Genomic DNA, 27,752 nt, shown 5'->3' on the forward strand with positions numbered 1-27,752 from the left:
TGATAATATTTTAGCAGTTTGGTTTCTTTCTACATGACATATATAAGTTGCAGTCAGTAATTTTTACAAGTCCATTGAGTTAATCTAGAATTTACTGCCAAAATCTAACTACTAGTGTGAGAGAATGCATCTACATTTCTGCCAAGGAGCCTGATAATTCAATATTTATTGTACAAATATCGCAGTGGTTTTTGCTCAACAAACTGCTCAGCGCTTACTTGAAGCTTGAGAGACATGGAGTCTGGTGCTTAGCAAACAAAATAATGATAATTGGGATGTATGGTTTTTGGTTATACTTTCTGGTAGTGTGGCGAATGTTCTGTGTGTGTCACACGACACAAGATCACAGCTTTTCTTCGTAGTCCTCAGAGAGCAGAGAACGAAGGCATGTTTCCATAGCCATTACATTCTGATATTGCTGTTTCAAAAGAGATATCAATAATTACAATAAGAATCTCTCCAAACAAGACATCCAGAGCATCACATAGATACTTGTTATTCTGTATTAAATACACAGTACTTACGTTTTCTGTCGCAAGTTTCGTCTTCAAGTTTCCCATTTCTTCTTCCATTGTGTTTTGCTCAATAGCATCAAGACGTTGGTGATTATCCTCCATGTCTTTGATACTCTAAAACAAAACAAAACAAAACAAAGCAACGCAAAACAAGAGTCTAGCTCAGTTGGAAATCCCCACTTTCCGTGTCACATTCAAAACATTCAAAGTCCAAAGTTTTTAAATTTCCACCGTCAGACGATGCTCGTTATGAATGCAAAACTTTGTGACATTTACGCAGGTTTAGTGTTCATTAAAAGATTTAAGTGGTAGACTTGGGTGAAATATAACCACAAGAAGAAAAATGGTGTAGAATTAGTTGCAGAAAAATAGGCTGGTGAATGAGCAGTAGAAATCCAAAGATGTAGACAGAGAAAAAGAATTGCAGTCCTGTAGCATGAGATACCATATATTCCCCCCCCCCCATATCCACACCCAGGTAAAGGCTTAAAGACAGAATTTGTAAAATGATTTCCATCCATTTACATTCCATAGAAACGATAAGACCTTATGACCGTTCAAGTTGAGCAGAACATCATTTAGATTTTAAAGGTATTCCTGTTCAGCCAAAGAACAGTGGCTAGATATGTGCTATGGGGAAAGAACTGTGGCATGTGTGGAACTTTCCAGTTTCTGCAATCTATCATATTCCTATGGCATGGATAAGCATTCAAACAGGAGTTATATTTAAAAAGTTAAGATGGGTTTGGATGAAGCTGCTGGGGGATTTGGCTAACTGGGGGAGACTAATGGGTTCTCTAGACACAGATAAGAATTAAGGGAAAACACAAGCAAAGCAGGGAAACAGAGTGGTGAGTTACTTCAGAGGAAGCCACTATGCTGAGGTATGGAAGCAAAGGCAGGGTGCAGCAAAAGATGCTTGTCTTTGAAGGAGGGTGATGCGTTTGAGGAGGGAAGTGGAGATTCTGAGAATTAAGAAAGGGAGACTACTGACAGACTTGGAAGATGGAAGAACTCTGTTTTAGGATGATATTTTTTGCACATTTTGAATGCAACATGAGAGGTGGGGACTTCCAACTGAAGGAGGGATAGAAAGAGAGAAGTCAGAGGGCCTCACCCTCCACGAGGAGCACAAAAGGGATGGGATGGAGGTAGGGAGGGGACAGAGAAGCAGGGGAGGGTGAAAGAACTGGGATGGACATGTAAAACAAGCTTGCTGCATTTTAGATAAAACATATTTTCATTAAAAAAAAGACTTCCTAATCTTAGCATCAAATGATAGACCCTGCAGTAGTTCAGCAGCTGACTTTGGAGAACTCACACAAGGCTTCCTAATACTTGCAAGAAATGGTAAGGCCCTGCAATGGATTCAGCAGTTCAGTGAAGAAGATCATGAACCTCTGTACAGAACACATGGCCTATTGTTAACACGGAGAGAGGAACAGGGTCACTGTACAGGGTTCTGTAATAAGTTTCCAAATCTAGTGGTCACCTTTAAAATTAACATTTAGAAGAAATCCCTCCACCCCTCCTATTTAGATCTCCACGAAATGGTTCTCGGGGCTCAGTAGAGAAGCGTGTTCTCCAAATTGAAACTCACTCTAGACTCCTAGTTTTGATATAGGGGAACTCTCAAGCTCTTGAAAGAATTAGGCAACTGAGACTTTACTGAAACAGCACCAATAAGTTTAGAAGGAAAGACTTAGGATATGTTTTAGTAAAAAGAAATAGAGGGAGAGTGGATCAGGGAGAAATGGGTGTTAATAAGAGCTGGGAGTATTGGACGGAAGGGAAACTGTCTTTTGGTTGTATCCTATGAGAGAAGAATCTATTTTCAATGAAAATAAAATTAACAAAATAATTAAAAAAGAAATACTAAAGGGAATTTTTAAAATAACATATCTTTATATAATACACACATCACACTCACACTCACACAACCTGCAAAAAAATTTAAAGAAGAGCATTGCAAAGAATCACCCCAAAGTACTTCTTAAACCCCTGAATACTGCGGTTTGACATCAGAGCCACTAAGAAAATTAGCCCAAATGTGCAATTCTCTTTTTACTCAAGTTTATTTCAGACATTCTTATTTTTCATTCTATTACATATTTCAGCCATCTCTAATAGCTACTAAATGGACTGTAAAGCCACCATTGCTCAAGAATAATTCTAATAATAAAGGAACTATAATAAACTCACATACTTCGGTACACAATAAAAAAGAGTTATTAATAAGACCAGGGTGGTGGCACACACCTTTAATCCTGGTACTCAGGAGGCAGAGGCAGGCAGGTCTCTATGCAGTCAATGCCAGCCAGGTCTACATAGCTCGACCTTGTCCCAAACAAACAAGAAAGCAAACAAAAAAGAGAAACTGATGTGTTGTTTACCCTTGCCTATATCCCACTTAAGAAGACTGTCCATACTAAACAAGAAAAAGAAAACCACAGATTATTCATAAATTTACTAATCCCAACCCTGCATGTATCAACTAGAACATAAAGTAAAATAAACATCAATGTTCTCCACAGAGTGTTTAATTCCAGGTTAAGTGCAAACTTTACATTTCCTGATTTCAATGACTCATAAAACTTGATAAGTTTTCAAATTAAATATGCCCTTTGCAGTCATGGTTAATCTTGGAAATGCTCAAAATAGAAAATGACCAATACTTTAAAAGAATAATCTAATAGCTCTTCCCCTGGATTCAGAAAGAACCACTCTGTCTCCTACTTTAGCATATATACTGCACCGTAAGTATGTGATTTCTTAACAACTACGATACACAGACCTGTAGAAACTGATCAGATATCTTTTTGGCTTCATCAATGGCTGATTTCTGTGCCATTGCACTCTTGTGTAAAATCTCTGCATACTGTTGAGACACATTCTGAAATGTAAAACACAGAGGTGACAAAATGCAAGAAAATTGAATATTCACAATCCCAGTTACATCGTGTTTAAAGAAAAACACTTTAAATTAATCACATTTTAAATATTACGTTCAATTTTAAATGTTTTTAATGATTTAAAACAAGTATTTTCCACCAGTCTTTGACTAAGGTTGTCTTTTTGTCATCAACATTTGGATGCAAGTATTCTTGAGGTTGAAGTCAACAGAGGATACTTCCACTCTGTGAATTCCTATCTCCCAGAAATTACATACAATATATTCCTTATTGTCTAGTAGCCAACGAGTATTAATTGTTGCACTTTTCAATATGTACACAGGTGGAATTTCCAAATGCAGCACTTTCTGTGCTTAACCTTGTCCTAACCCCTGCTGGCCCTCAAAGTCCTCCCCTAGATTTCTCCATCCACATATGTTAAATGAGAAACAGGTGAAAGGCACATGAAACCATTTGTCAGGTACTGCTGTAAAATATTTCCGTAAACATAGGAAGGCAGAACTTGGTTAACAGTCAACCAACTCAGTGAGGTAGAAGCTTTGCTATCCCCTTCAGTCTTGAAGAGAATGAGTCACAGTAATAACTGGTTAAAACTAGGGGTGGATTCCAAACAGAGTTCCAGAGCCCAGGATCCTGTCTACTAACACGGACAGTTTATCCATTTTTTCGGCACCTAGGCTCTTTCCTAGCTTTTAGGATCTTTCTCTTTAGTACGACAACTCAGTCCCCTGTCAAAATATATGAGGCCCTAAAAAGAACATTTTCTGTTGTCCACCATCCAATTTCCCTGTCCTCGTGTTCTCAGTTTCAGAGTAAATATCATTATCAGTTATCAAACCTGCTCTTGCATGTAAGCCCCATTCCCTTGCCCTCCTGGCCTGGGACTTTCTGAATACTAACTACTCAAGGCCCACCTCTCACCCTGATCTGCCAGAGCATTCACATGGTCTAATCTCACTTATAATTGTATAACACTGTGTCACAAAGTTATTCTGGGTATGCTTACTGCTTGTCAAATGTATCTCACTAGGGTCCTAAATGGTGTCCTCTCAGGGGAGAGCAGGGGGCACCTTTAGTGAGGGAGGGAGAGAGACAGAGACACAGAGAGAGAGGGAGAGACGAAGGGAGGTAGGTTGGAAAGGAGGAAGGAGGTATGGAAGGAGGGATGGAGGGAGGGAGGAAGGGGAGAGAAAGAGATAGACAGAGAGGAGAGAGAGGAGAGAGATCATGTGCCTTCTCTGCAAAGCCTCCAATGAGGATATTCTCTGTTTGCTAGCTAGCCTCACTCCAAACCATGGACATTGACATGTCACCAGGAAAAACAAGCAAGCCAGAAAGGATGGTCATCCTCCCAACCTCGCATACATCGGCCATCTTGTTCATCCAAGATCCAAATAGCTGAATGAATTCCTACTACTTTAGACATTGTTGCAACGGATCAATTCCAGTGCTAACCCCGACACCTACAACAAAACTGTCTTCTTCTTGTTCAACTTTCAGCACATCGTTTTCCCACTTTTCAAACAAAGGCACAAACATCTCAGAATATTTGGAATGAAGCATCCGTCTGTAAAACACAGTAATAAGCATGGTTTTATAACCATGAAGTTAAGACAAATTACACATTCTCAGAAAAAAAAATTGGCTTATTTCATAATAGGAAAAGCGATGAGGAAATTAACTGGAATAATCGAATGTTGGAGAGAAAAGTGAGGTTAGGTAGCATCGTTACTAAAGTGTGTACTCCTGAGTTACTATTAGAGAGGCTATGCCACATGCCTTCCCTCTAGAGCAAGGAGGATTCATTGCCATATAAATTTTCCGTCATTATTTATTTTGCTTGTAAAAGACTACATTTCTCTTACTAAATAACAGATTCTGATATAGCAAGTTGATGTATTGCAAATAACATATGCTTTCACCCTCAGGGACTCACATAAGGGAATAGTTAAGTGAACTATCTTTTCCCATTGTCACAGTGGTTTTCACAGAGAATGGTGATTGCAATTTGTGAATTATTCAAATTACTTATAAGATTATCAATACAATGTAAGACTCATATTTACAATATAAGACTGTCTACATAGTCAAGTATCATTTACTGTCCTACACATAATTAACACTGTGGTGCTGACCCTTCTTTCATTCAGCCAGCAAATTACAAAACGTAAGTGCCGGTGAATTTTACAGTAATACAGTTACGGTGTTATCTAAAAGCCAAGAACCTGGCTATATTCACTGTCTTCTAACTTATATATCTCAATTCTGTAAAACTGAAGTTCTAAAATTAATAAACCTTTCTGTTCGGAGGAAAATCAAGTTGATTGCAGTTTTTGGTGGAGGTTCAAATCAGTACAAAATAATAAAATGCAGTCTGAATAAAATAAATTCAAATAAATATTTGCACTAACGAAGAGTAAGAAACTGTACACATTTTGTATTTCAAAGAAGACAACATTACCTTTCCTTTTGTTGTGTTTTAAAAATACACAGAAATTTTCTGTTAAGAATTCCCATAGAAGTTTTTATATCTTTGCGAAACTGCCTTCTCTTTGCAAGGTAGGACTTTGTAAGGTCACCTATAAGTGAAATAAAATTTTATTGGAAGGTAAAATTGGAAGTTATTTTGTTCCCTGTCAAATTGATTTTGGATATGTTGTTTGAAGAATATTGCATCATTTCAAAAAAACATGGCTGCCTGAATGTTTTTTATAAATATTTCCATCTTCTAAGAGCAGAATTCTTGATTAACTCTGTAGTGTATGGGTGGGTTTGTGTGTGTGTGTGTGTGTGTGTGTGTGTGTGTGTGTTAGACCATTTAATTAAGAGATTAGAAAGGTACAATTCAAAAATGGTGTCCAGTTTTTAACATATATATATATGTGTGTGTGTGTGTGTGTGTTTATGTGTATGTGTGTCTGTATATATATATATACACATATATATAGTGTGTGTGTATGTAAAAAATATATATATATATGTGTGTGTGTGTGTTTTTGTATGTGTGTCTGTATATATATATATATATATATACACATATATATAGTGTGTGTATGTAAAATATATATATATGTGTGTGTGTGTGTGTGTGTGTGTGTGTGAGACTGTGTGTGTGTGTGTGCAAAGAAGCATTTAATTTCCTCCTCATAGAAAGGTAATATACAAAACTTTAAACACTCAGTGCATATTCTTCTTTTCAAATGATTCTTTGAGGACAGAATATTGTTTAAACACATTTGGTAAAGCATAAATATACTTTATTTTTAAAATTGCTAAAAACATATGGATAAATATACAATGTGAAAGCTAGTTTTAATCACTGTGCTACATGATACCCAGACACCATATTTAATATAATAGACAAAATCTTAAGTGCCAAATTCAGATTAAACACAAATTTAAATTATTTTTCTTAGACTTCTTAACACAAGCTTACCTGTAAATACAGGAATTCTATAATATTTCACTAATAACAGTGCTGTATTCATTGTGTGATTTTATATCAAGATCCTATGGACAACAGCTATTTTTAGTACTTATTAATCATCCCTGACATGATACAAATATTTTATGTATCTAGTAAAAATATCAGGGAGTCTTCATAATCCAAGTTCTTTGTCAGCACCAAAAAGACAAAGGCTTTCCAACATATTTGTTTGTTTCAATTGTCTTTAGAGATGGGTCAAAAAAAATTAGTGAGAACTCATAATTCTGCAGCAGTTAGTCTCTTTGTAAAGATGATCGTCCATTCATGTGGAGCTAATAGTTTGCATGAGGTTAAGGATCCAAACTAACAAGTCTCACTGGTGTGGGGAGGCGAGTGGGGAGGGAGCAAAGTACTTTCTCAAGTTTTCCACCTAAGTAGCTCATTCATAGCAATGGTTGCATAAAAAGGCTCTGTCATCAGCACTGTTATCCTAAGAAAACAACTTCAAAAATCCAGAAAAAGTAAATTAATTCAGAACCCAAAAAAGGACGTGTTGAAAATAATGAATATAATAGCCAGGAGTTTAAAAATAAAAATTGTCTCATCAACCCCAATCAGTAACACACACCCTACTCAATCTCTACTGTGCAACACACGCATACCTCTTTGGGTTGTTAAAAAATATTTCCATTTTCTCTCGAATCCCAGCACTCCGGAGGCAGAGGCAGGCAGAACTCTGTGAGTTTGAGGCCAGCATGGTCTACAGTGCCAGAGCCAGAATAGGCTCCAAAGCTACACAGAGAAACGCTGTCTTGAAAGCACCAAACACACACACACACACACACACACACACACACACACACACAAACTTCCATTTTCCGAGTTTAAAAAGCATAGAAATGTATAAAAACCAAATGACACCCCATACATAAAGCAAGCCTATAAACGTGAAGAAGTCATTAAATGGGGTCTTGTAGGCCAGTGGCTCTCTTGTGAAGGTACAAGACTGAAAAACCGAACTTGTGAATGGTGAGCATCTCCTAAAACATACCTTGAAGTTCCTGTAACATCTTCTGAACAGACTCCCTATGAAAAACATACAGAATTCTTAAATGAGCATATGAAAATTCAGTTCATTCGGAAATAGATATTATTTGGTGCTTAACAGACAATGACTTAATTTTATGAAAGCATCTTCCAATGACAGCTAAATAAAATCGATACGTATCACCTTGCTTGCTGTTCATCTCCATCGGATGAAGCACTGTCCTCATCACTGATATCAAACCTGGGGTTTTCTACTACATTAAAGAAATAGAAAATACAAAAATCAGTGGAGTATGGAATTTCTAGGCATCCTAGACAACGAAAGTACTTTTAAATCCCACGTGTGTGTACAGGTCAGATGAAAACAGGCACGTGCCTGGGATTATTTTATTTAGGCATTTGTACAAGCCTTCCATGGTTAAAGTAATTTTAAATCATGTCCTGGGCAGAAGACAAGTTGGAAGTGAGGATGGCTTAGGCTAGGAGTCCTGGGGTAAGAACATCAGGGGGAACCTAAAGTCAACAAACAAGCCCGAGATACATAGAAATACAAGTTTTAAGCACTTGAAACGTCCTGCAATCTGAAGCAATGATCCGGGGCCTTTGCTAACTTTATGTACCATCTGCCAAGAGATAGGTCAGAGTGTCCCCTAGGGTAGACACAGCCTTCCACAAAACCCTCTGATTGTACCTGGCTTTGTGGGAACACTGTAGTTCGAGTCATCATCACATTGAGAATCCGGAGAATCCCGTGGGCGTTTCGCAGTTTTGCTTGTAGCCTTCTTCCCCTTGGGTGGCATGTCTACTGTGCCCCGGTGTTAGCCCCAACTCCTAAACCTCGTGACTGCAATGACATCCAAAAGGCGCAGGAATTAAATGAGAGCCATAGGTGAAGGTACTGGTGTCCATGGGGAGGGAGACAGGGCATAGTCTCTCTGTACTGGAGCAGGGGAGGAAGTTGGGGGTTGTGGGGGTGGGTCATGGAGGATTACCATGGCATGGTGGTCTGTCCTGTGTGGTCTCCACTCATGAGTGCAGAGCTGGCTCTGTCCTGCACACCTCCACCTATATACCTTCTGCTGGACTCCTGCCTTTGGCGGCAGGGGGGTGTGTGTGTGTGTGTGTGTGTGTGTGTGTGTGTGTGTGTGTGTGTGTGTGTGTGCGCTGCGGGGGGGGGTTGACTGTGCCTTGGGCTCCAGTATCCTAGCATCCTAGCACTAACTGGCCTATGAACCGGGGGGGGGGCTTAAGTAATTTAGTAGTGACTCAGGCAGTGTGGCTATATGACCGGGAGTGAACCTGGGCCGCACACTGAGGAGATGCCCTGCTGGCCCCTCACTTTGAGGAGACAGGAGGCGCTCAGGGAGGGGCCCTCGTGTTAAGGAACCACAGTAGGCAGAGACACTCTCTTGGGACCCAAGGGAAGCCGATTCCCTTGCATTGGCTGCCCAGGGGCTCCTCTCATCCGAGGCCTAGGCGGCTCACCCGGATGTCTCCTCAAACACCTGCCAGAGGCCTTTTCTCTGGCACCCACACCCTCCTTCTCTGCCAACGGTCGCCTCTCAGACACGCGGAGCTCCTCGGTGCCGGTGTCCCCACCACTGGAGCTCACAGAGCCCCAGGCCACCAAGGTCACCCACCTAGAGACCGCGTCCTACCACAGGCCTTTTGGGTCTGCCTTCTCCTGGGGCTGCCTGTGGCACCTCGGCAGGGTTCTGTTCCTGGCCTGGAGTCACACAGCTTGGCTGGCACGATGCGCATGCGTGAGCTGGAGAACAGGCCACGCCCCCAGCAGCCATGCTTTGGGGCAGATGCATGGCTTCAGACTCAGACCCTGCTTTCACTGCCACTTTCTCTGCCATAAACCTTTTACAGCTACTAAAATTGGCAGGGATCAAAGGACAGAAAGACTTGGTGTCCCTCAATGCCCATTGGAGGGGAAAGTGGCAGTGAAAGCAGGGTCTGAGTCCGAAGCCATGCATCTGCCCCAAAGCATGGCTGCTGGGGGCGTGGCCTGTTCTCCAGCTCACGCATGCGCATTGTGCCAGCCAAGCTGTGTGACTCCAGGCCAGGAACAGAACCCTGCCGAGGTGCCACAGGCAGCCCCAGGAGAAGGCAGACCCAAAAGGCCTGTGGTAGGACGCGGTCTCTAGGTGGGTGACCTTGGTGGCCTGGGGCTCTGTGAGCTCCAGTGGTGGGGACACTGGCACCGAGGAGCTCCGCGTGTCTGAGAGGCGACCGTTGGCAGAGAAGGAGGGTGTGGGTGCCAGAGAAAAGGCCTCTGGCAGGTGTTTGAGGAGACATCCGGGTGAGCCGCCTAGGCCCCGGATGAGAGGAGCCCCTGGGCAGCCAATGCAAGGGAATCAGCTTCCCTTGGGTCCCAAGAGAGTGTCTCTGCCTACTGTGGTTCCTTAACACGAGGGCCCCTCCCTGAGCGCCTCCTGTCTCCTCAAAGTGAGGGGCCAGCAGGGCATCTCCTCAGTGTGCGGCCCAGGTTCACTCCCGGTCATATAGCCACACTGCCTGAGTCACTACTAAATTACTTAAGCCCCCCCGCCCGGTTCATAGGCCAGTTAGTGCTAGGATGCTAGGATACTGGAGCCCAAGGCACAGTCAACCACCCCCCCCCGCAGCGCGCACACACACACACACACACACACACACACACACACACACACACACACACACGCCCCTGCCGCCAAAGGCAGGAGTCCAGCAGAAGGTATATAGGTGGAGGTGTGCAGGACAGAGCCAGCTCTGCACTCATGAGTGGAGACCACACAGGACAGACCACCATGCCATGGTAATCCTCCATGACCCACCGCCACAACCCCCAACTTCCTCCCCTGCTTCAGTACAGAGAGACTATGCCCTGTCTCCCTCCCCATGGACACCAGTACCTTCACCTATGGCTCTCATTTAATTCCTGCGCCTTTTGGATGTCATTGCAGTCACGAGGTTTAGGAGTTGGGGCTAACACCGGGGCACAGTAGACATGCCACCCAAGGGGAAGAAGGCTACAAGCAAAACTGCGAAACGCCCACGGGATTCTCCGGATTCTCAATGTGATGATGACTCGAACTACAGTGTTCCCACAAAGCAAGGTACAATCAGAGGGTTTTGTGGAAGGCTGTGTCTACCCTAGGGGACACTCTGACCTATCTCTTGGCAGATGGTACATAAAGTTAGCAAAGGCCCCGGATCATTGCTTCAGATTGCAGGACGTTTCAAGTGCTTAAAACTTGTATTTCTATGTATCTCGGGCTTGTTTGTTGACTTTAGGTTCCCCCTTGATGTTCTTACCCCAGGACTCCTAGCCTAAGCCATCCTCACTTCCAACTTGTCTTCTGCCCAGGACATGATTTAAAATTACTTTAACCATGGAAGGCTTGTACAAATGCCTAAATAAAATAATCCCAGGCACGTGCCTGTTTTCATCTGACCTGTACACACACGTGGGATTTAAAAGTACTTTCGTTGTCTAGGATGCCTAGAAATTCCATACTCCACTGATTTTTGTATTTTCTATTTCTTTAATGTAGTAGAAAACCCCAGGTTTGATATCAGTGATGAGGACAGTGCTTCATCAGATGGAGATGAACAGCAAGCAAGGTGATACGTATCGATTTTATTTAGCTGTCATTGGAAGATGCTTTCATAAAATTAAGTCATTGTCTGTTAAGCACCAAATAATATCTATTTCCGAATGAACTGAATTTTCATATGCTCATTTAAGAATTCTGTATGTTTTTCATAGGGAGTCTGTTCAGAAGATGTTACAGGAACTTCAAGGTATGTTTTAGGAGATGCTCACCATTCACAAGTTCGGTTTTTCAGTCTTGTACCTTCACAAGAGAGCCACTGGCCTACAAGACCCCATTTAATGACTTCTTCACGTTTATAGGCTTGCTTTATGTATGGCGTGTCATTTGGTTTTTATACATTTCTATGCTTTTTAAACTCGGGAAAATGGAAGTTTGTGTGTGTGTGTGTGTGTGTGTGTGTGTGTGTGTGTGTGTGTGTGTCTGTGTGTGTGTGTGTGTGTGTGTGTGTGTGTGTGTGTTTGGTGCTTTCAAGACAGCTTTCTCTGTGTAGCTTTGGAGCCTATTCTGGCTCTGGCACTGTAGACCATGCTGGCCTCAAACTCACAGAGTTCTGCCTGCCTCTGCCTCCGGAGTGCTGGGATTCCAGAGAAAATGGAAATATTTTTTAACAACCCAAAGAGGTATGCGTGTGTTGCACAGTAGAGATTGAGTAGGGTGTGTGTTACTGATTAGGGTTGATGAGACAATTTTTAATTTTAAACTCCTGGCTATTATATTCATTATTTTCAACACATCCTTTTTTGGGTTCTGAATTAATTTACTTTTTCTGGATTTTTGAAGTTGTTTTCTTAGGATAACAGTGCTGATGACAGAGCCTTTTTATGCAACCATTGCTATGAATGAGCTACTTAGGTGGAAAACTTGAGAAAGTACTTTGCTCCCTCCCCACTCGCCTCCCCACACCAGTGAGACTTGTTAGTTTGGATCCTTAACCTCATGCAAACTATTAGCTCCACATGAATGGACGATCATCTTTACAAAGAGACTAACTGCTGCAGTATTATGAGTTCTCACTAATTTTTTTTGACCCATCTCTAAAGACAATTGAAACAAACAAATATGTTGGAAAGCCTTTGTCTTTTTGGTGCTGACAAAGAACTTGGATTATGAAGAGTCCCTGATATTTTTACCAGATACATAAAATATTTGTATCATGTCAGGGATGATTAATAAGTACTAAAAATAGCTGTTGTCCATAGGATCTTGATACAAAATCACACAATGAATACAGCACTGTTATTAGTGAAATATTATAGAATTCCTGTATTTACAGGTAAGCTTGTGTTAAGAAGTCTAAGAAAAATAATTTAAATTTGTGTTTAATCTGAATTTGGCACTTAAGATTTTGTCTATTATATTAAATATGGTGTCTGGGTATCATGTAGCACAGTGATTAAAACTAGCTTTCACATTGTATATTTATCCATATGTTTTTAGCAATTTTAAAAATAAAGTATATTTATGCTTTACCAAATGTGTTTAAACAATATTCTGTCCTCAAAGAATCATTTGAAAAGAAGAATATGCACTGAGTGTTTAAAGTTTTGTATATTACCTTTCTATGAGGAGGAAATTAAATGCTTCTTTGCACACACACACACACAGGCTCTCTCTCTCACACACACACATATATATATATATTTTACATACACACACACTATATATGTATATATATATATATATACAGACACACATACACATAAACACACACACACATATATATATATATATTTTACATACACACACTATATATATATATGTGTATATATATATATACAGACACACATACACATAAACACACACACACACACACACACACACACACACACATATATATATGTTAAAAACTGGACACCATTTTTGAATTGCACCTTTCTAATCTCTTAATTAAATGGTCTAACACACACACACACACACACACACACACACACACACACAAACCCACCCATACACTACAGAGTTAATCAAGAATTCTGCTCTTAGAAGATGGAAATATTTATAAAAAACATTCAGGCAGCCATGTTTTTTTGAAATGATGCAATATTCTTCAAACAACATATCCCAAATCAATTTGACTGGGAACAAAATAACTTCCAATTTTACCTTCCAATAAAATTTTATTTCACTTATAGGTGACCTTACAAAGTCCTACCTTGCAAAGAGAAGGCAGTTTCGCAAAGATATAAAAACTTCTATGGGAATTCTTAACAGAAAATTTCTGTGTATTTTTAAAACACAACAAAAGGAAAGGTAATGTTGTCTTCTTTGAAATACGAAATGTGTACAGTTTCTTACTCTTCGTTAGTGCAAATATTTATTTGAATTTATTTTATTCAGACTGCATTTTATTATTTTGCACTGATTTGAACCTCCACCAAAAACTGCAATCAACTTGATTTTCCTCCGAACAGAAAGTTTATTAATTTTAGAACTTCAGTTTTACAGAATTGAGATATATAAGTTAGAAGACAGTGAATATAGCCAGGTTCTTGGCTTTTAGATAACACCGTAACTGTATTACAGTAAAATTCACCGGCACTTACGTTTTGTAATTTGCTGGCTGAATGAAAGAAGGGTCAGCACCACAGTGTTAATTATGTGTAGGACGGTAAATGATACTTGACTATGTAGACAGTCTTATATTGTAAATATGAGTCTTACATTGTAGTGATAATCTTATAAGTAATTTGAATAATTCACAAATTGCAATCACCATTCTCTGTGAAAACCACTGTGACAATGGGAAAAGATAGTTCACTTAACTATTCCCTTATGTGAGTCCCTGAGGGTGAAAGCATATGTTATTTGCAATACATCAACTTGCTATATCAGAATCTGTTATTTAGTAAGAGAGAAATGTAGTCTTTTACAAGCAAAATAAATAATGACGGAAAATTTATATGGCAATGAATCCTCCTTGCTCTAGAGGGAAGGCATGTGGCATAGCCTCTCTAATAGTAACTCAGGAGTACACACTTTAGTAACGAGGCTACCTAACCTCACTTTTCTCTCCAACATTCGATTATTCCAGTTAATTTCCTCATCGCTTTTCCTATTATGAAATAAGCCATTTTTTTTTTCTGAGAATGTGTAATTTGTCTTAACTTCATGGTTATAAAACCATGCTTATTACTGTGTTTTACAGACGGATGCTTCATTCCAAATATTCTGAGATGTTTGTGCCTTTGTTTGAAAAGTGGGAAAACGATGTGCTGAAAGTTGAACAAGAAGAAGACAGTTTTGTTGTAGGTGTCGGGGTTAGCACTGGAATTGATCCGTTGCAACAATGTCTAAAGTAGTAGGAATTCATTCAGCTATTTGGATCTTGGATGAACAAGATGGCCGATGTATGCGAGGTTGGGAGGATGACCATCCTTTCTGGCTTGCTTGTTTTTCCTGGTGACATGTCAATGTCCATGGTTTGGAGTGAGGCTAGCTAGCAAACAGAGAATATCCTCATTGGAGGCTTTGCAGAGAAGGCACATGATCTCTCTCCTCTCTCTCCTCTCTGTCTATCTCTTTCTCTCCCCCTTCCTCCCTCCCTCCATCCCTCCTTCCATACCTCCTTCCTCCTTTCCAACCTACCTCCCTTCCTCTCTCCCTCTCTCTCTGTGTCTCTGTCTCTCTCCCTCCCTCACTAAAGGTGCCCCCTGCTCTCCCCTGAGAGGACACCATTTAGGAGCCTAGTGAGATACATTTGACAAGCAGTAAGCGTACCCAGAATAACTTTGTGACACAGTGTTATACAATTATAAGTGAGATTAGACCATGTGAATGCTCTGGCAGATCAGGGTGAGAGGTGGGCCTTGAGTAGTTAGTATTCAGAAAGTCCCAGGCCAGGAGGGCAAGGGAATGGGGCTTACATGCAAGAGCAGGTTTGACAACTGATAATGATATTTACTCTGAAACTGAGAACACGAGGACAGGGAAATTGGATGGTGGACAACAGAAAATGTTCTTTTTAGGGCCTCATATATTTTGACAGGGGACTGAGTTGTCGTACTAAAGAGAAAGATCCTAAAAGCTAGGAAAGAGCCTAGGTGCCGAAAAAATGGATAAACTGTCCGTGGGCTCTGGAACTCTGTTTGGAATCCACCCCTAGTTTTAACCAGTTATTACTGTGACTCATTCTCTTCAAGACTGAAAGGGGGATAGCAAAGCTTCTACCTCACTGAGTTGGTTGACTGTTAACCAAGTTCTGCCTTCCTATGTTTACGGAAATATTTTACAGCAGTACCTGACAAATGGTTTCATGTGCCTTTCACCTGTTTCTCATTTAACATATGTGGATGGAGAAATCTAGGGGAGGACTTTGAGGGCCAGCAGGGGTTAGGACAAGGTTAAGCACAGAAAGTGCTGCATTTGGAAATTCCACCTGTGTACATATTGAAAAGTGCAACAATTAATACTCGTTGGCTACTAGACAATAAGGAATATATTGTATGTAATTTCTGGGAGATAGGAATTCACAGAGTGGAAGTATCCTCTGTTGACTTCAACCTCAAGAATACTTGCATCCAAATGTTGATGACAAAAAAGACAACCTTAGTCAAAGACTGGTGGAAAATACTTGTTTTAAATCATTAAAAACATTTAAAATTGAACGTAATATTTAAAATGTGATTAATTTAAAGTGTTTTTCTTTAAACACGATGTAACTGGGATTGTGAATATTCAATTTTCTTGCATTTTGTCACCTCTGTGTTTTACATTTCAGAATGTGTCTCAACAGTATGCAGAGATTTTACACAAGAGTGCAATGGCACAGAAATCAGCCATTGATGAAGCCAAAAAGATATCTGATCAGTTTCTACAGGTCTGTGTATCGTAGTTGTTAAGAAATCACATACTTACGGTGCAGTATATATGCTAAAGTAGGAGCCAGAGTGGTTCTTTCTGAATCCAGGGGAAGAGCTATTAGATTATTCTTTTAAAGTATTGGTCATTTTCTATTTTGAGCATTTCCAAGATTAACCATGACTGCAAAGGGCATATTTAATTTGAAAACTTATCAAGTTTTATGAGTCATTGAAATCAGGAAATGTAAAGTTTGCACTTAACCTGGAATTAAACACTCTGTGGAGAACATTGATGTTTATTTTACTTTATGTTCTAGTTGATACATGCAGGGTTGGGATTAGTAAATTTATGAATAATCTGTGGTTTTCTTTTTCTTGTTTAGTATGGACAGTCTTCTTAAGTGGGATATAGGCAAGGGTAAACAACACATCAGTTTCTATTTTTTTGTTTGCTTTCTTGTTTGTTTGGGACAAGGTCGAGCTATGTAGACCTGGCTGGCATTGACTGCATAGAGACCTGCCTGCCTCTGCCTCCTGAGTACCAGGATTAAAGGTGTGTGCCACCACCCTGGTCTTATTAATAACTCTTTTTTTATTGTGTACCGAAGTATGTGAGTTTGTTATAGTTCCTTTATTATTAGAATTATTCTTGAGCAATGGTGGCTTTACAGTCCATTTAGTAGCTATTAGAGATGGCTGAAATATGTAATAGAATGAAAAATAAGAATGTCTGAAATAAACTTGAGTAAAAAGAGAATTGCACATTTGAGCTAATTTTCTTAGTGGCTCAGATGTCAAACCGCAGTATTCAGGGGTTTAAGAAGTACTTTGGGGTGATTCTTTGCAATGCTCTTCTTTAAATTTTTTTGCAGGTTGTGTGAGTGTGATGTGTGTATTATATAAAGATATGTTATTTTAAAATTCCCTTTAGTATTTCTTTTTTAATTATTTTGTTAATTTTATTTTCATTGAAAATAGATTCTTCTCTCATAGGATACAACCAAAAGACAGTTTCCCTTCCGTCCAATACTCACAGCTCTTATTAACACCCATTTCTCCCTGATCCACTCCCCCTCTATTTCTTTTTACTAAAACATATCCTAAGTCTTTCCTTCTAAACTTATTGGTGCTGTTTCAGTAAAGTCTCAGTTGCCTAATTCTTTCAAGAGCTTGAGAGTTCCCCTATATCAAAACTAGGAGTCTAGAGAGAGTTTCAATTTGGAGAACACGCTTCTCTACTGAGCCCCGAGAACCATTTCGTGGAGATCTAAATAGGAGGGGGTGGAGGGATTTCTTCTAAATGTTAATTTTAAAGGTGACCACTAGATTTGGAAACTTATTACAGAACCCTGTACAGTGACCCTGTTCCTCTCTCCGTGTTAACAATAGGCCATGTGTTCTGTACAGAGGTTCATGATCTTCTTCACTGAACTGCTGAATCCATTGCAGGGCCTTACCATTTCTTGCAAGTATTAGGAAGCCTTGTGTGAGTTCTCCAAAGTCAGCTGCTGAACTACTGCAGGGTCTATCATTTGATGCTAAGATTAGGAAGTCTTTTTTTTATGAAAATATGTTTTATCTAAAATGCAGCAAGCTTGTTTTACATGTCCATCCCAGTTCTTTCACCCTCCCCTGCTTCTCTGTCCCCTCCCTACCTCCATCCCATCCCTTTTGTGCTCCTCGTGGAGGGTGAGGCCCTCTGACTTCTCTCTTTCTATCCCTCCTTCAGTTGGAAGTCCCCACCTCTCATGTTGCATTCAAAATGTGCAAAAAATATCATCCTAAAACAGAGTTCTTCCATCTTCCAAGTCTGTCAGTATCAGAATCTCCACTTCCCTCCTCAAACGCATCACCCTCCTTCAAAGACAAGCATCTTTTGCCGCACCCTGCCTTTGCTTCCATACCTCAGCATAGTGGCTTCCTCTGAAGTAACTCACCACTCTGTTTCCCTGCTTTGCTTGTGTTTTCCCTTAATTCTTATCTGTGTCTAGAGAACCCATTAGTCTCCCCCCTTTAGCCAAATCCCCCAGCAGCTTCTTCCAAACCCATCTTAACTTTTTAAATATAACTCCTATTTGAATGCTTATCCATGCCATAGGAATATGATAGATTGCAGAAACTGGAAAGTTCCACACATGCCACAGTTCTTTCCCCATAGCACATATCTAGCCACTGTTCTTTGGCTGAACAGGAATACCTTTAAAATCTAAATGATGTTCTGCTCAACTTGAACGGTCATAAGGTAATGTGTCTTATCGTTTCTATGGAATGTAAATGGATGGAAATCATTTTACAAATTCTGTCATTAAGCCTTTACCTGGGTGTGGATATGGGGGGGAATATATGGTATCTCATGCTACAGGACTGCAATTCTTTTTCTCTGTCTACATCTTTGGATTTCTACTGCTCATTCACCAGCCTATTTTTCTGCAACTAATTCTACACCATTTTTCTTCTTGTGATTGTATTTCACCCAAGTCTACCACTTAAATTTTTTAATGAACACTAAACCTGCGTAAATGTCCCAAAGTTTTGCATTCATAACGAGCATTGTTTGAAGGTGGAAATTTAAAAACTTTGGACTTTGAATGTTTTGAATGTGACACGGAAAGTGGGGATTTCCAACTGAGCTAGACTCTTGTTTTGCTTTGCTTTGTTTTGTTTTGTTTTGTTTTAGAGTATCAAAGACATGGAGGATAATCACCAACATCTTGATGCTATGGAGCAAAACACAATGGAAGAAGAAATGGGAAACTTGAAGACGAAACTTGCGACAGAAAACGTAAGTACTGTGTATTTAATACAGAATGACAAGTATCTATGTGATGCTCTGTATGTCTTGTTTGGAGAGATGCTTATTGTAATTATTGATATCTCTGTTTTGAAACAGCAATATCAGAATGTAATGGCTATGGAAACATGCCTTTGTTCTCTGCTCTCTGAGGACTATGAAGAAAAGCTGTGATCCTGTGTCGTGTGACACACGCAGAACATTTGCCACACTACCAGAAAGTATAACCAAAAACTATACATCCCAATTATTATTTTGTTTGCTAAGCACCAGACTCCATGTCTTTCAAGCTTCAAGTGAGCGCTGAGCAGTTTGTTGAGCAACAACCACTGCGATATTTGTACAATAAATATTGAATTGTCAGGCTCCTTGGCAGAAATGTAGATGCATTCTCTCACACTAGTAGTTAGATTTTGGCAGTAAATTCTAGATTAACTCAATGGACTTGTAAACTTATATATGGACTGCAACTTATATATGTCATGTAGAAAGAAACCAAACTGCTAAAATATTATCACAAATGGAACAACAGTAACAACAACAAAGGTTCCCAGACTTGTCTGGGGGGGTGTTTGAGGTATTTCCAGGAAGCTAATTTTCATTTAATTGGTTTGTTTAGCTAGATGCTCATTCTTAGTGCTGACTGACAGCATTTTCTTTATGTACAGCTATACTTATTATTTTTTTTTAATCTCAGTATTCCACCTCTGCTCTTTGGTGATATAAATCATCTAGAATACTATGGTTTTCAGTCTCTATAGTCAGTGAGTGAGCATAAGTTTTTTATCTGTGTATATGTTTAACTCATGAATTATTCTCTTGGCTTTCTTCTTATGGTATACCTTTTTATATTAAATAATGTAAATATGTTTTCTTGAAACAATGTGTTTAATAAATTTGAAAATGTTTTACAATCTACTTGACTATGTCAAATGAATACATTCCTTTAATGTAAAAAAATTGCCAAATCACTGGAAAAGTATACATTAGTCCCACAGGGAAGAGAGGACTGTCTCATTTTTTCATGTACTTTCCATTTTGACTTGGACCCATGAAGCATATTTCCTGCCTACTATTTTTTTAACTAAGCACATATGTGTTATGTATTCAAATGTAGGAGATTTACTCTGCCATATGCAGACATGCATGCACATATCTGCAATGATGAGAACAACCCTCTATCTCATTCATCTACCCTTTTTCTCCTTTCATTCTGCCCATGTGATATAGCTCCCTCAAAACTTGTTCTATATTCAGATCCTTCTATCATCGTTTCTATATATGTGAGAGAATGTGTGATATGAGTATCTGCCTTATTTTCCTCAATGTATACCCTGAGTTTGCATATTTTTGTGGCAATGGCAGCATTTCATTCTATTTTAATATCTGAAATACATTTCATATATATATATATATATATATATGTGTGTGTGTGTGTATATATATATATGTGTGTGTGTGTGTGTGTGTGTGTGTGTGTGTGTGTGTGTGTATGTATATCCCTCATACTTTCTTTATGCTTCTGTGTGTTGATTGACAACTATGCTGTCTATTTGTGCTTTAAATGCCTCCTGTTATTGAATGGTCCTATGCCATGATAGCATAGCAAATTATGATTGTTCACATGACTGCATTGAGAATGAGAATTGGTTAAGGAATTAGTAAGCCCACGTATGACAAATATTTTAGTTATTTTCAGAGAAGATTGGGAGATAAACAGGAGAATGTCTTGCCCTGAGTGTGGCTAGTATTATGTAGTAGGTTGGGAGCCTACATGGAACTAAAAAGTAAAAGGAGAAAGAAAACTAGTACATACAAGCTTCATTCTTCCAGGACTTGAGCAACTATTCCTGTGGCCCTTGCTTGTAGACATCAGATTCTAGACTCTTGAACCTTTCAATTCACACATACACACACACACACATATGTAAGAAGTATGTTTTTTCTGCCTGCCACCGCCTGTTCTTGTCCTTCCTCCGCGCCAGCCCCAAATAATACACAGAGACTCTGTATTTTATACAATACTGTTGGCCCGGTTACTTGTTTCTTATCGGCTAGCTCTGCCTTTAATTATTAACCCATTTCTGCTGATCTATGTATCTTCACATGGCCTTCTCTTACCGGGGAGGCGGCTGGCATCTGGCATCCAGCTCTCTCTTGACTCTCCATCTTGACTCCTCCCTCCTACTTCCTATTTCCTCCTTGTCTCCTAGTCCCTCCTATCTTCCTTTCCTATTGGACAACAGTGCTTTATTATTAACCAGTATGAGAAACATATACAGAATGACATCTCCCATCACCCATACACACACACACACACACACACACACACACACACACACACACACACAGTATTTTTGCCACAGAAAACTTCAGATTTCCAGAGATAGATTGGGGAAAGTGGTGTGTCTCTGGACATCAGAAGAAAACTTGTGAGATTTAGTTCTTTCTTTCCACAGAGTAGGTTCTGGGGATCTAACAACATTGTGTATGTATGTAGTGTGGTCTTTTCTGGGTGTCTGTGACATATCTATCTATCTGTCTTTCTATCTATCTATCTATCTATCTATCTATCTATCTATGTATCTTTGTATCTATCTATATATATATGAACATATATGAATATTTATGCACACATATATAACACACACATATATATATCTGTGTATAGATATATTGAAGAGAATATAAACCCGCATGCCAGTAGAATGATGCTCATATAATGACAGACCCTGTTTATTCTCCTCACAGCAAATAAAGTTTTAATGAACATATTATGTAAATTGGAGAAATGAAACACAACTTACATTTACTCTAAAACATTGGTATAATTATATTACATATATTATGCATCATATCTATTACTAAAGTGCAGGAACAGTCTGGATGTATGTTGTAGACATAAGTGATTCAGATCCAGGAAGGGGTGTTACCATTAAATTTAAGAGCTGGTACGTCATTAGGTAGAAAACCAGAGATGAAGAAATGGAACTATTTCTGAGTAGGCTATTTCAAGCAGCATGCATATGCAATAAAAGAGAAAACATGGCCTTATCTGGGCAACCCTGAAAAATGTGTTGAATAGGTAATATTCATCAGTATTATTTTGGTCTAAAGCACAGAAGAGAGAACTTCATAGGGGATTTGATAATTGTCATATACACATTAGTATTACCACGAGGCTGTATATATAGAGAAATGATTCTGTAACAAACTCATCAATATGCAAAATGGTAAGATAGGAGAACTTGCAAAGGTGTTTAATGAAAACAGACACACTAAGAGAATCAAAAGAAACAGAAATATATAGCAACAATAAAGCCTAGACATTGATTAGTTTTGTAACTTTACACTAATTCTGTAAAAATCTAAAACAGCAAAGATTGAAAGCTGTTAGTTGTATATCCCTTATAATTGTTTGGTTGACTTTCAAAAGTACAAGCTTACTGTGTGGGTTTGGCAAGCCAACTTATGTTGTGTTTGGCTTGCATTTGTGTCAGGACATAAAGGGAATGTGCATAGTATTAATAAATTTGATTGGAAATCAAAGGAAACTAACAACAGTTGAGTGTGATGTGGGTTTCAATATTTTCCTCTCTTGAAATTGGAAGTGAAGGAGGGAGGGAGGGAGTGAGAGGGAACTGGGATCGACATGCAAAATAATAAATTAAAAAAACTTGAACTCTGCATATTGGCAGACAACAATTCTGTATTGTGCCTATCATTTCTGTGGTCAAACTAAAGAAACATAATTTATAATAATGAGTAAAATTTCAGTTTAGGATGTGCTAGACCGAGTGCATACATCTCTTAGTCAAGACAGGCTAAGCTCATTCTCTGTACCAAGTACACTGATTATATCTTGTGCAAAAGACGTGACCTCATTCTCACTGAATGGAAAGTTTGTGTGTATTAAGTTTTATATTACAAGTATTTGCATACAAATCAACTTTCATCACCATAAATTTAGACATTCTGAGCCTTTAGTTTTGGTCTTACTGAAATAGACAAATATTAGTCTATAAATAGAATACTTGAAAAGGTTTGGAAATTTTCAGTGTGCTTACCTTTTTTATTTGTTCTTTTTTTATTTTTTACTTTGAACATTGAGAATTTATTTTTATTTATTTATTTAACCTTCTCTCACATAATACGTCCTAATGCAGATTTTTTCCTTCCTTTCCTCTTGGTGCCTCCGTAACATCTTTCCTCTCCCCTAGATCAACCACTCCTCTATTTTCGTTCAGAAACCCCAGAGGTTTCCCAGGGACATCAACCAAACATGACATTAAAATATGAACTAAGCCTAGGTAGGTAACCTCCTTTCAAGGCTGGACTATCAACCCATTAGGAAGAAAATGTTCCAAGAGCAGGCAAATTAGTAAGCAATAATCCCTGCTCCCACCCTTAGGAATCACATAGTAAAACCAAGCTATACAACCATAACAATTTTGCAGAGGACATAGCTCAGACCCATAAGGGCTCCCTGGCTGTTACCCTATTTCCGCAAACTGCCCTTAAATTTCAAGGGAGAGGTGTCTTCATGAAACTTAAGGAGTTATTAAGACATGAATCTGACATCTGGTAAAGCAACATAGGACCAACCTAGACTCCCTGAATGTGAGTGTTATTTAGGAGTATTGGGCAGTCTATGTGGCCTCTGGGAGTGGATCAGTATACTAATGGACTTTGGGATCCTATCTTGCAAGGAAAGATACTCCCTGAGCCTAGACACGTGGGGGAGGGCCTAGGTACTGCTCCAAATGATGTGACAGACTTTGAAGATTACTCATGGAAGGCTTCAACCTCTGGGGAGTAGAAAAGGGATAGAATGGGGTGAGGTGGGGGTAACAAGGGAGGAAAGGTGGGTGCAGGAACTGGGACTGACAAGTAAAACAAGCTTTATTCAAATTTAAATAAAAAATTTTTAAAAAGAGACACTAATCTATCAATATTTATGATTCTATGATAGCTTCTAAAATGTCAACTATGGTGATTAATGAGAAAAAATCTGCAGCAGGGTTTGTCATATGGTTGCTACTCTCTTGTGACATGTCTCACAACTACCAGTGAACTACCTCATTCCAATGCTTTTCAAATACCATTTGGGATATGGTTACATTTTGAGGTTTGCAGAGAGAATTTGTAGATCCAAAATACAAACCAGAAAAACTATCAGTCTATTTTAGTTGCACTTAAATATAACCTTAGAAATGCATATCAATTTGCTTCATTTTGGCCTTTTTTATCTTGTCTTTTCCCTGTTTGTGGTTGGAGTTTGTAAGGGGGTCTAGTTCCTTTGTTCTTTTGCATGTGTGGTTATTTGTAAAGAGAGAAATAGAGACAAATTTTTGAAACAGAATTTTGGCTGTGTAAGGAGCTGGGGGCGGGATCTGTGAGGAATTGAGATAGAGAAAAATATCAAAATGTATTATTTTTAGGAAAAATGGGGGGCACCACTTTTTGAACAACAGAGAATTTATTTATTGTAAAGAGACTTAACTAATTCGTTTTCTGCAAAAAATATATCCATGAAAGATTTGTAACAAAATTAGCACACAATACATAGCACAATATTTTATATCATTGAAATCTACCTAGCTACAATACTGGGTAAAGCACCAGATTGCTCCTTGTATCCCTACTGGAATAAGAAGTTAAGACATAAATCCTGATGGATATGGAATAACTAAAATCCAAAGAGGTCAATTCAGTTCCCATTTAATTTTAAAGATAAATACATCTTGGTTTGTACTGTTTTGATACAATGTTACTTTCATTAATACCCTATGTCTCTTGTGAAATGAAGACTATTATCTTACAGACTCTTTTAAATGTTCTGTGAGCCTTCCTACTCTTCTAAAATGTTGATAGTGACCAGTTCCCCCTTGGCCTGTCCCCCAAATCAGCTGTAATCTTTAAAAATAAGGTGTTCATGAAATCAAATAAAAAAAACAATGGAACATTTATATTTATATTCTATGTTCTCACAAAAGCTTGCTTTGAAATCCTGGCTCAGTCCCTTTGATCAGGCTCCTCTAGTAGTTAGTTGCAAGGTGACCTTCCATACCCTAACCAGCTTTTCACAAGAATGAATTACCTGAGCAGATTGAAGTGCAATGATGAGAACCTTTATTTAGCTCTTTAAAAATATCATATATACATATATATATACATATACATATACATACATACATACATACATACATATATATATATATATATATCTGAGGAGAATTTCCTATAAACATAATGTAATGTTCCAGAAAGGTTACTCAGTGTAAAGTGCCCTGTGGCCAGGCCTGATACATTGACTTGAATCCTGGAGCAGACAGAGTGGAAGGAGGTACCAGTTCCTGTAAGTACTCTTTTGACCTCTACAAAAGCACTGGAGCACTTGTGTGCTCATAGACATTCACATGAGTGTGCACACAAAAAAATTCATTTTAAAACTTCAACCATAACGTGTTTTTAAAGCTGAATTGAAATACTATTATAAACATGTGAAATCTGAATTATCTTTCATTTTATTTTATTGTTATGTGTGGCTGTTTTTGCTTGAATCTATGTTTGTTCACCACATGCATACCATGCCAATTGAGGCCAGAAGAGGTAATGAGATCCTCTGGGACTGGATGTTGGGGACCATCACCATCCTCACTACCTCAGGCCTCTGAGATAGAAAATTACTGCCTCTTAAGAAATAAGCAGAATGTTTAACAGAGCATTCCTAGATACAGGCTTGTGGTTTTACAAACAGTTAAAGAATATCTCAGGATATTCTTCCTGTTGTAGTTTTATAACAAGTTAAAGAATAGCTCAGGATATTCCTCCTGCTTGCAGTTTTACAGCCAGTTAAAGATTAGTTCAGGACATTCCATCTACTGACCCCTTCATCCTGCCCACTTGCACGCCCTGCTCACATCCCGCCTATGGTCTTATACAATCCTCTCCTGAGAAAATTTGGCAGTTTGATCAGAATACTGTCTTGTTGCCATCCTTTTTTGTATCCCTTGTCCTTCTATTCCTCCTAGGTGTTTACCGGTTCATCATTGACTGTCTCGCAGGTCGGGGCAACTGGAGTTACAGCAGTTGTGAGCCACAGTGAGGAAGTTGGTCACTGAAGTTAGGTTCTCTCTAAGACTGTAAGCATTTGTTCAGTGGTCTCAACTGCTGAGCTCTCTCTCCAGCCCTAACATCTGAGTTATCTTACTTTTATGTTTTTCATTATTTTGCATTTGTCTTTATATTAACGTCGAAGTTTATTTTCATTGGAACCAGTGTATTCAGCTTTAATTTAATAGGAGCCACACTGTCCTCAGAGCCATTTGGCCTGATAGAAAGAACATGACTGACATGATAGACCTGAGTCATAGGTATATGTTCATGTGATGCAAACTTGGGAAAATCATAAACCTCTATGAGTTCTATTTCTTCATCTACAACATGATAACATAGTTTTTGTTATGCTTACATGGTAAGGTTTTTCTATAGTTCATACATACTTTTTAGTAAAGGGTGACTTTTTTCCTAGTTTATAAAAACCCAGCTCTAAAACAAAGCCATTTTAAATATCAAAATTAATTATTGTTCACTTTATTATGTATTTACTGTTTTGTATTGATATTTTATGAGGATTTTGTTTAGGCCAAAACATGTTTAAATTATATTGCATGATCTTATTTTAGATATACTATTAGACCATTTAATTAATTACTTAATTTATTTTTTAATTTCATTTTACATTCAAACTATACTTCTTTTTCCTCCCACCCATCCTCCTGCTTCCCTTGGTTCTCTTCCAGCATATCATTGTCTACTTCTCCCAATGGCAAAGGGCTGCCAGGAGGAGTCAACAAAGTCTGCCACATTAAGTCTTTTCAAGATCAAAGCCCTCTGCATGCATTAACACTGAGTATGGCATCCCACCATAGGGAATACGCTCCAACAACTACCTCATGCACCAGGGATTGATACTGGACTACTGCCTAGGACCCTTCAGAGAGTTCAAGCTTCACAAATGTCTCCCACATATGGAGGACATTGTTCTGTCCCATGGAGGCTCCCAGCAATCAGTCTAGAGTTCATGCCTCCCCACAAGCTTGGTTAAGCAGTTTTTATAGATTTCTCCATCATAGTCTTGTCCTCCCTTGCTTACATATTCCCTCCTCTCTCTCTTCAACTGGATTCCCAGAGCTAATCCCTGTTCTTGGTCATAGATCTCTGCATCTGCCTCCATTAATTGGTGGATGAGAGCTATGTGATAATAATTGGGGAATTCACCAATCTATTTACAAGGGAAGGCCAGTTTAGACATTCTTTCCATTATTGCTAGGAGACTTAGCTAGAATAATCCTTGTCAATTCTTGGGAATGTCCCTAGCACCAGGTTTGTCCATAACCCCATAGTGATGCTCTCTATCAAGATTTCTCTTTCATTGTACTCCCACTCTGTCCTTCTCCTCAAAAACCATCCTGTTCCCTTATGTTCTCTCCCTCCTCCCCTTTATCACCCTGCCTGGTTCCCAGTTTACTGAGGAGATCTCCCATGAGACTATTTTTTAACCACATGACCTATAGTTATTGTGAAGAGACATAATTAATACTTTTCAGAAATATACCTACACAGGATTTGTAGTTAGTAAAAAATGCATAGC

The 27,752-nt window shown here is 38.9% G+C and overlaps 2 protein-coding genes across 2 annotated transcripts; one reads left to right on the forward strand and one right to left on the reverse strand.

The window, feature by feature from the left end:
• Window positions 1–343: 343 nt before the first annotated feature.
• On the reverse strand, window positions 344–8,701 carry LOC127214426 (synaptonemal complex protein 3). Its single transcript, XM_051174844.1, has 8 exons — window positions 8,593–8,701; window positions 8,086–8,155; window positions 7,906–7,940; window positions 5,889–6,006; window positions 4,895–4,994; window positions 3,310–3,408; window positions 525–629; window positions 344–418 (listed from the first exon to the last, which is right to left on the reverse strand). The coding sequence occupies exons 1-8, from the start codon at window positions 8,699–8,701 to the stop codon at window positions 344–346; spliced, it is 711 nt and encodes a 236-aa protein (XP_051030801.1).
• Window positions 8,702–10,896: 2,195 nt separating this feature from the next.
• LOC127214439 (synaptonemal complex protein 3-like) lies at window positions 10,897–26,220 on the forward strand. The gene is made up of 8 exons (XM_051174847.1): window positions 10,897–11,005; window positions 11,387–11,513; window positions 11,659–11,693; window positions 13,639–13,756; window positions 14,652–14,751; window positions 16,224–16,322; window positions 18,983–19,087; window positions 26,131–26,220. Exons 1-8 carry the CDS (start codon window positions 10,897–10,899, stop codon window positions 26,218–26,220), a joined length of 783 nt encoding a protein of 260 aa, XP_051030804.1.
• Window positions 26,221–27,752: the final 1,532 nt, after the last annotated feature.

Source organism: Phodopus roborovskii, unplaced genomic scaffold (genome assembly GCF_943737965.1).
Source record: "Phodopus roborovskii unplaced genomic scaffold, PHOROB, whole genome shotgun sequence".
NCBI classification, from domain to species: Eukaryota; Metazoa; Chordata; class Mammalia; order Rodentia; family Cricetidae; genus Phodopus; species Phodopus roborovskii.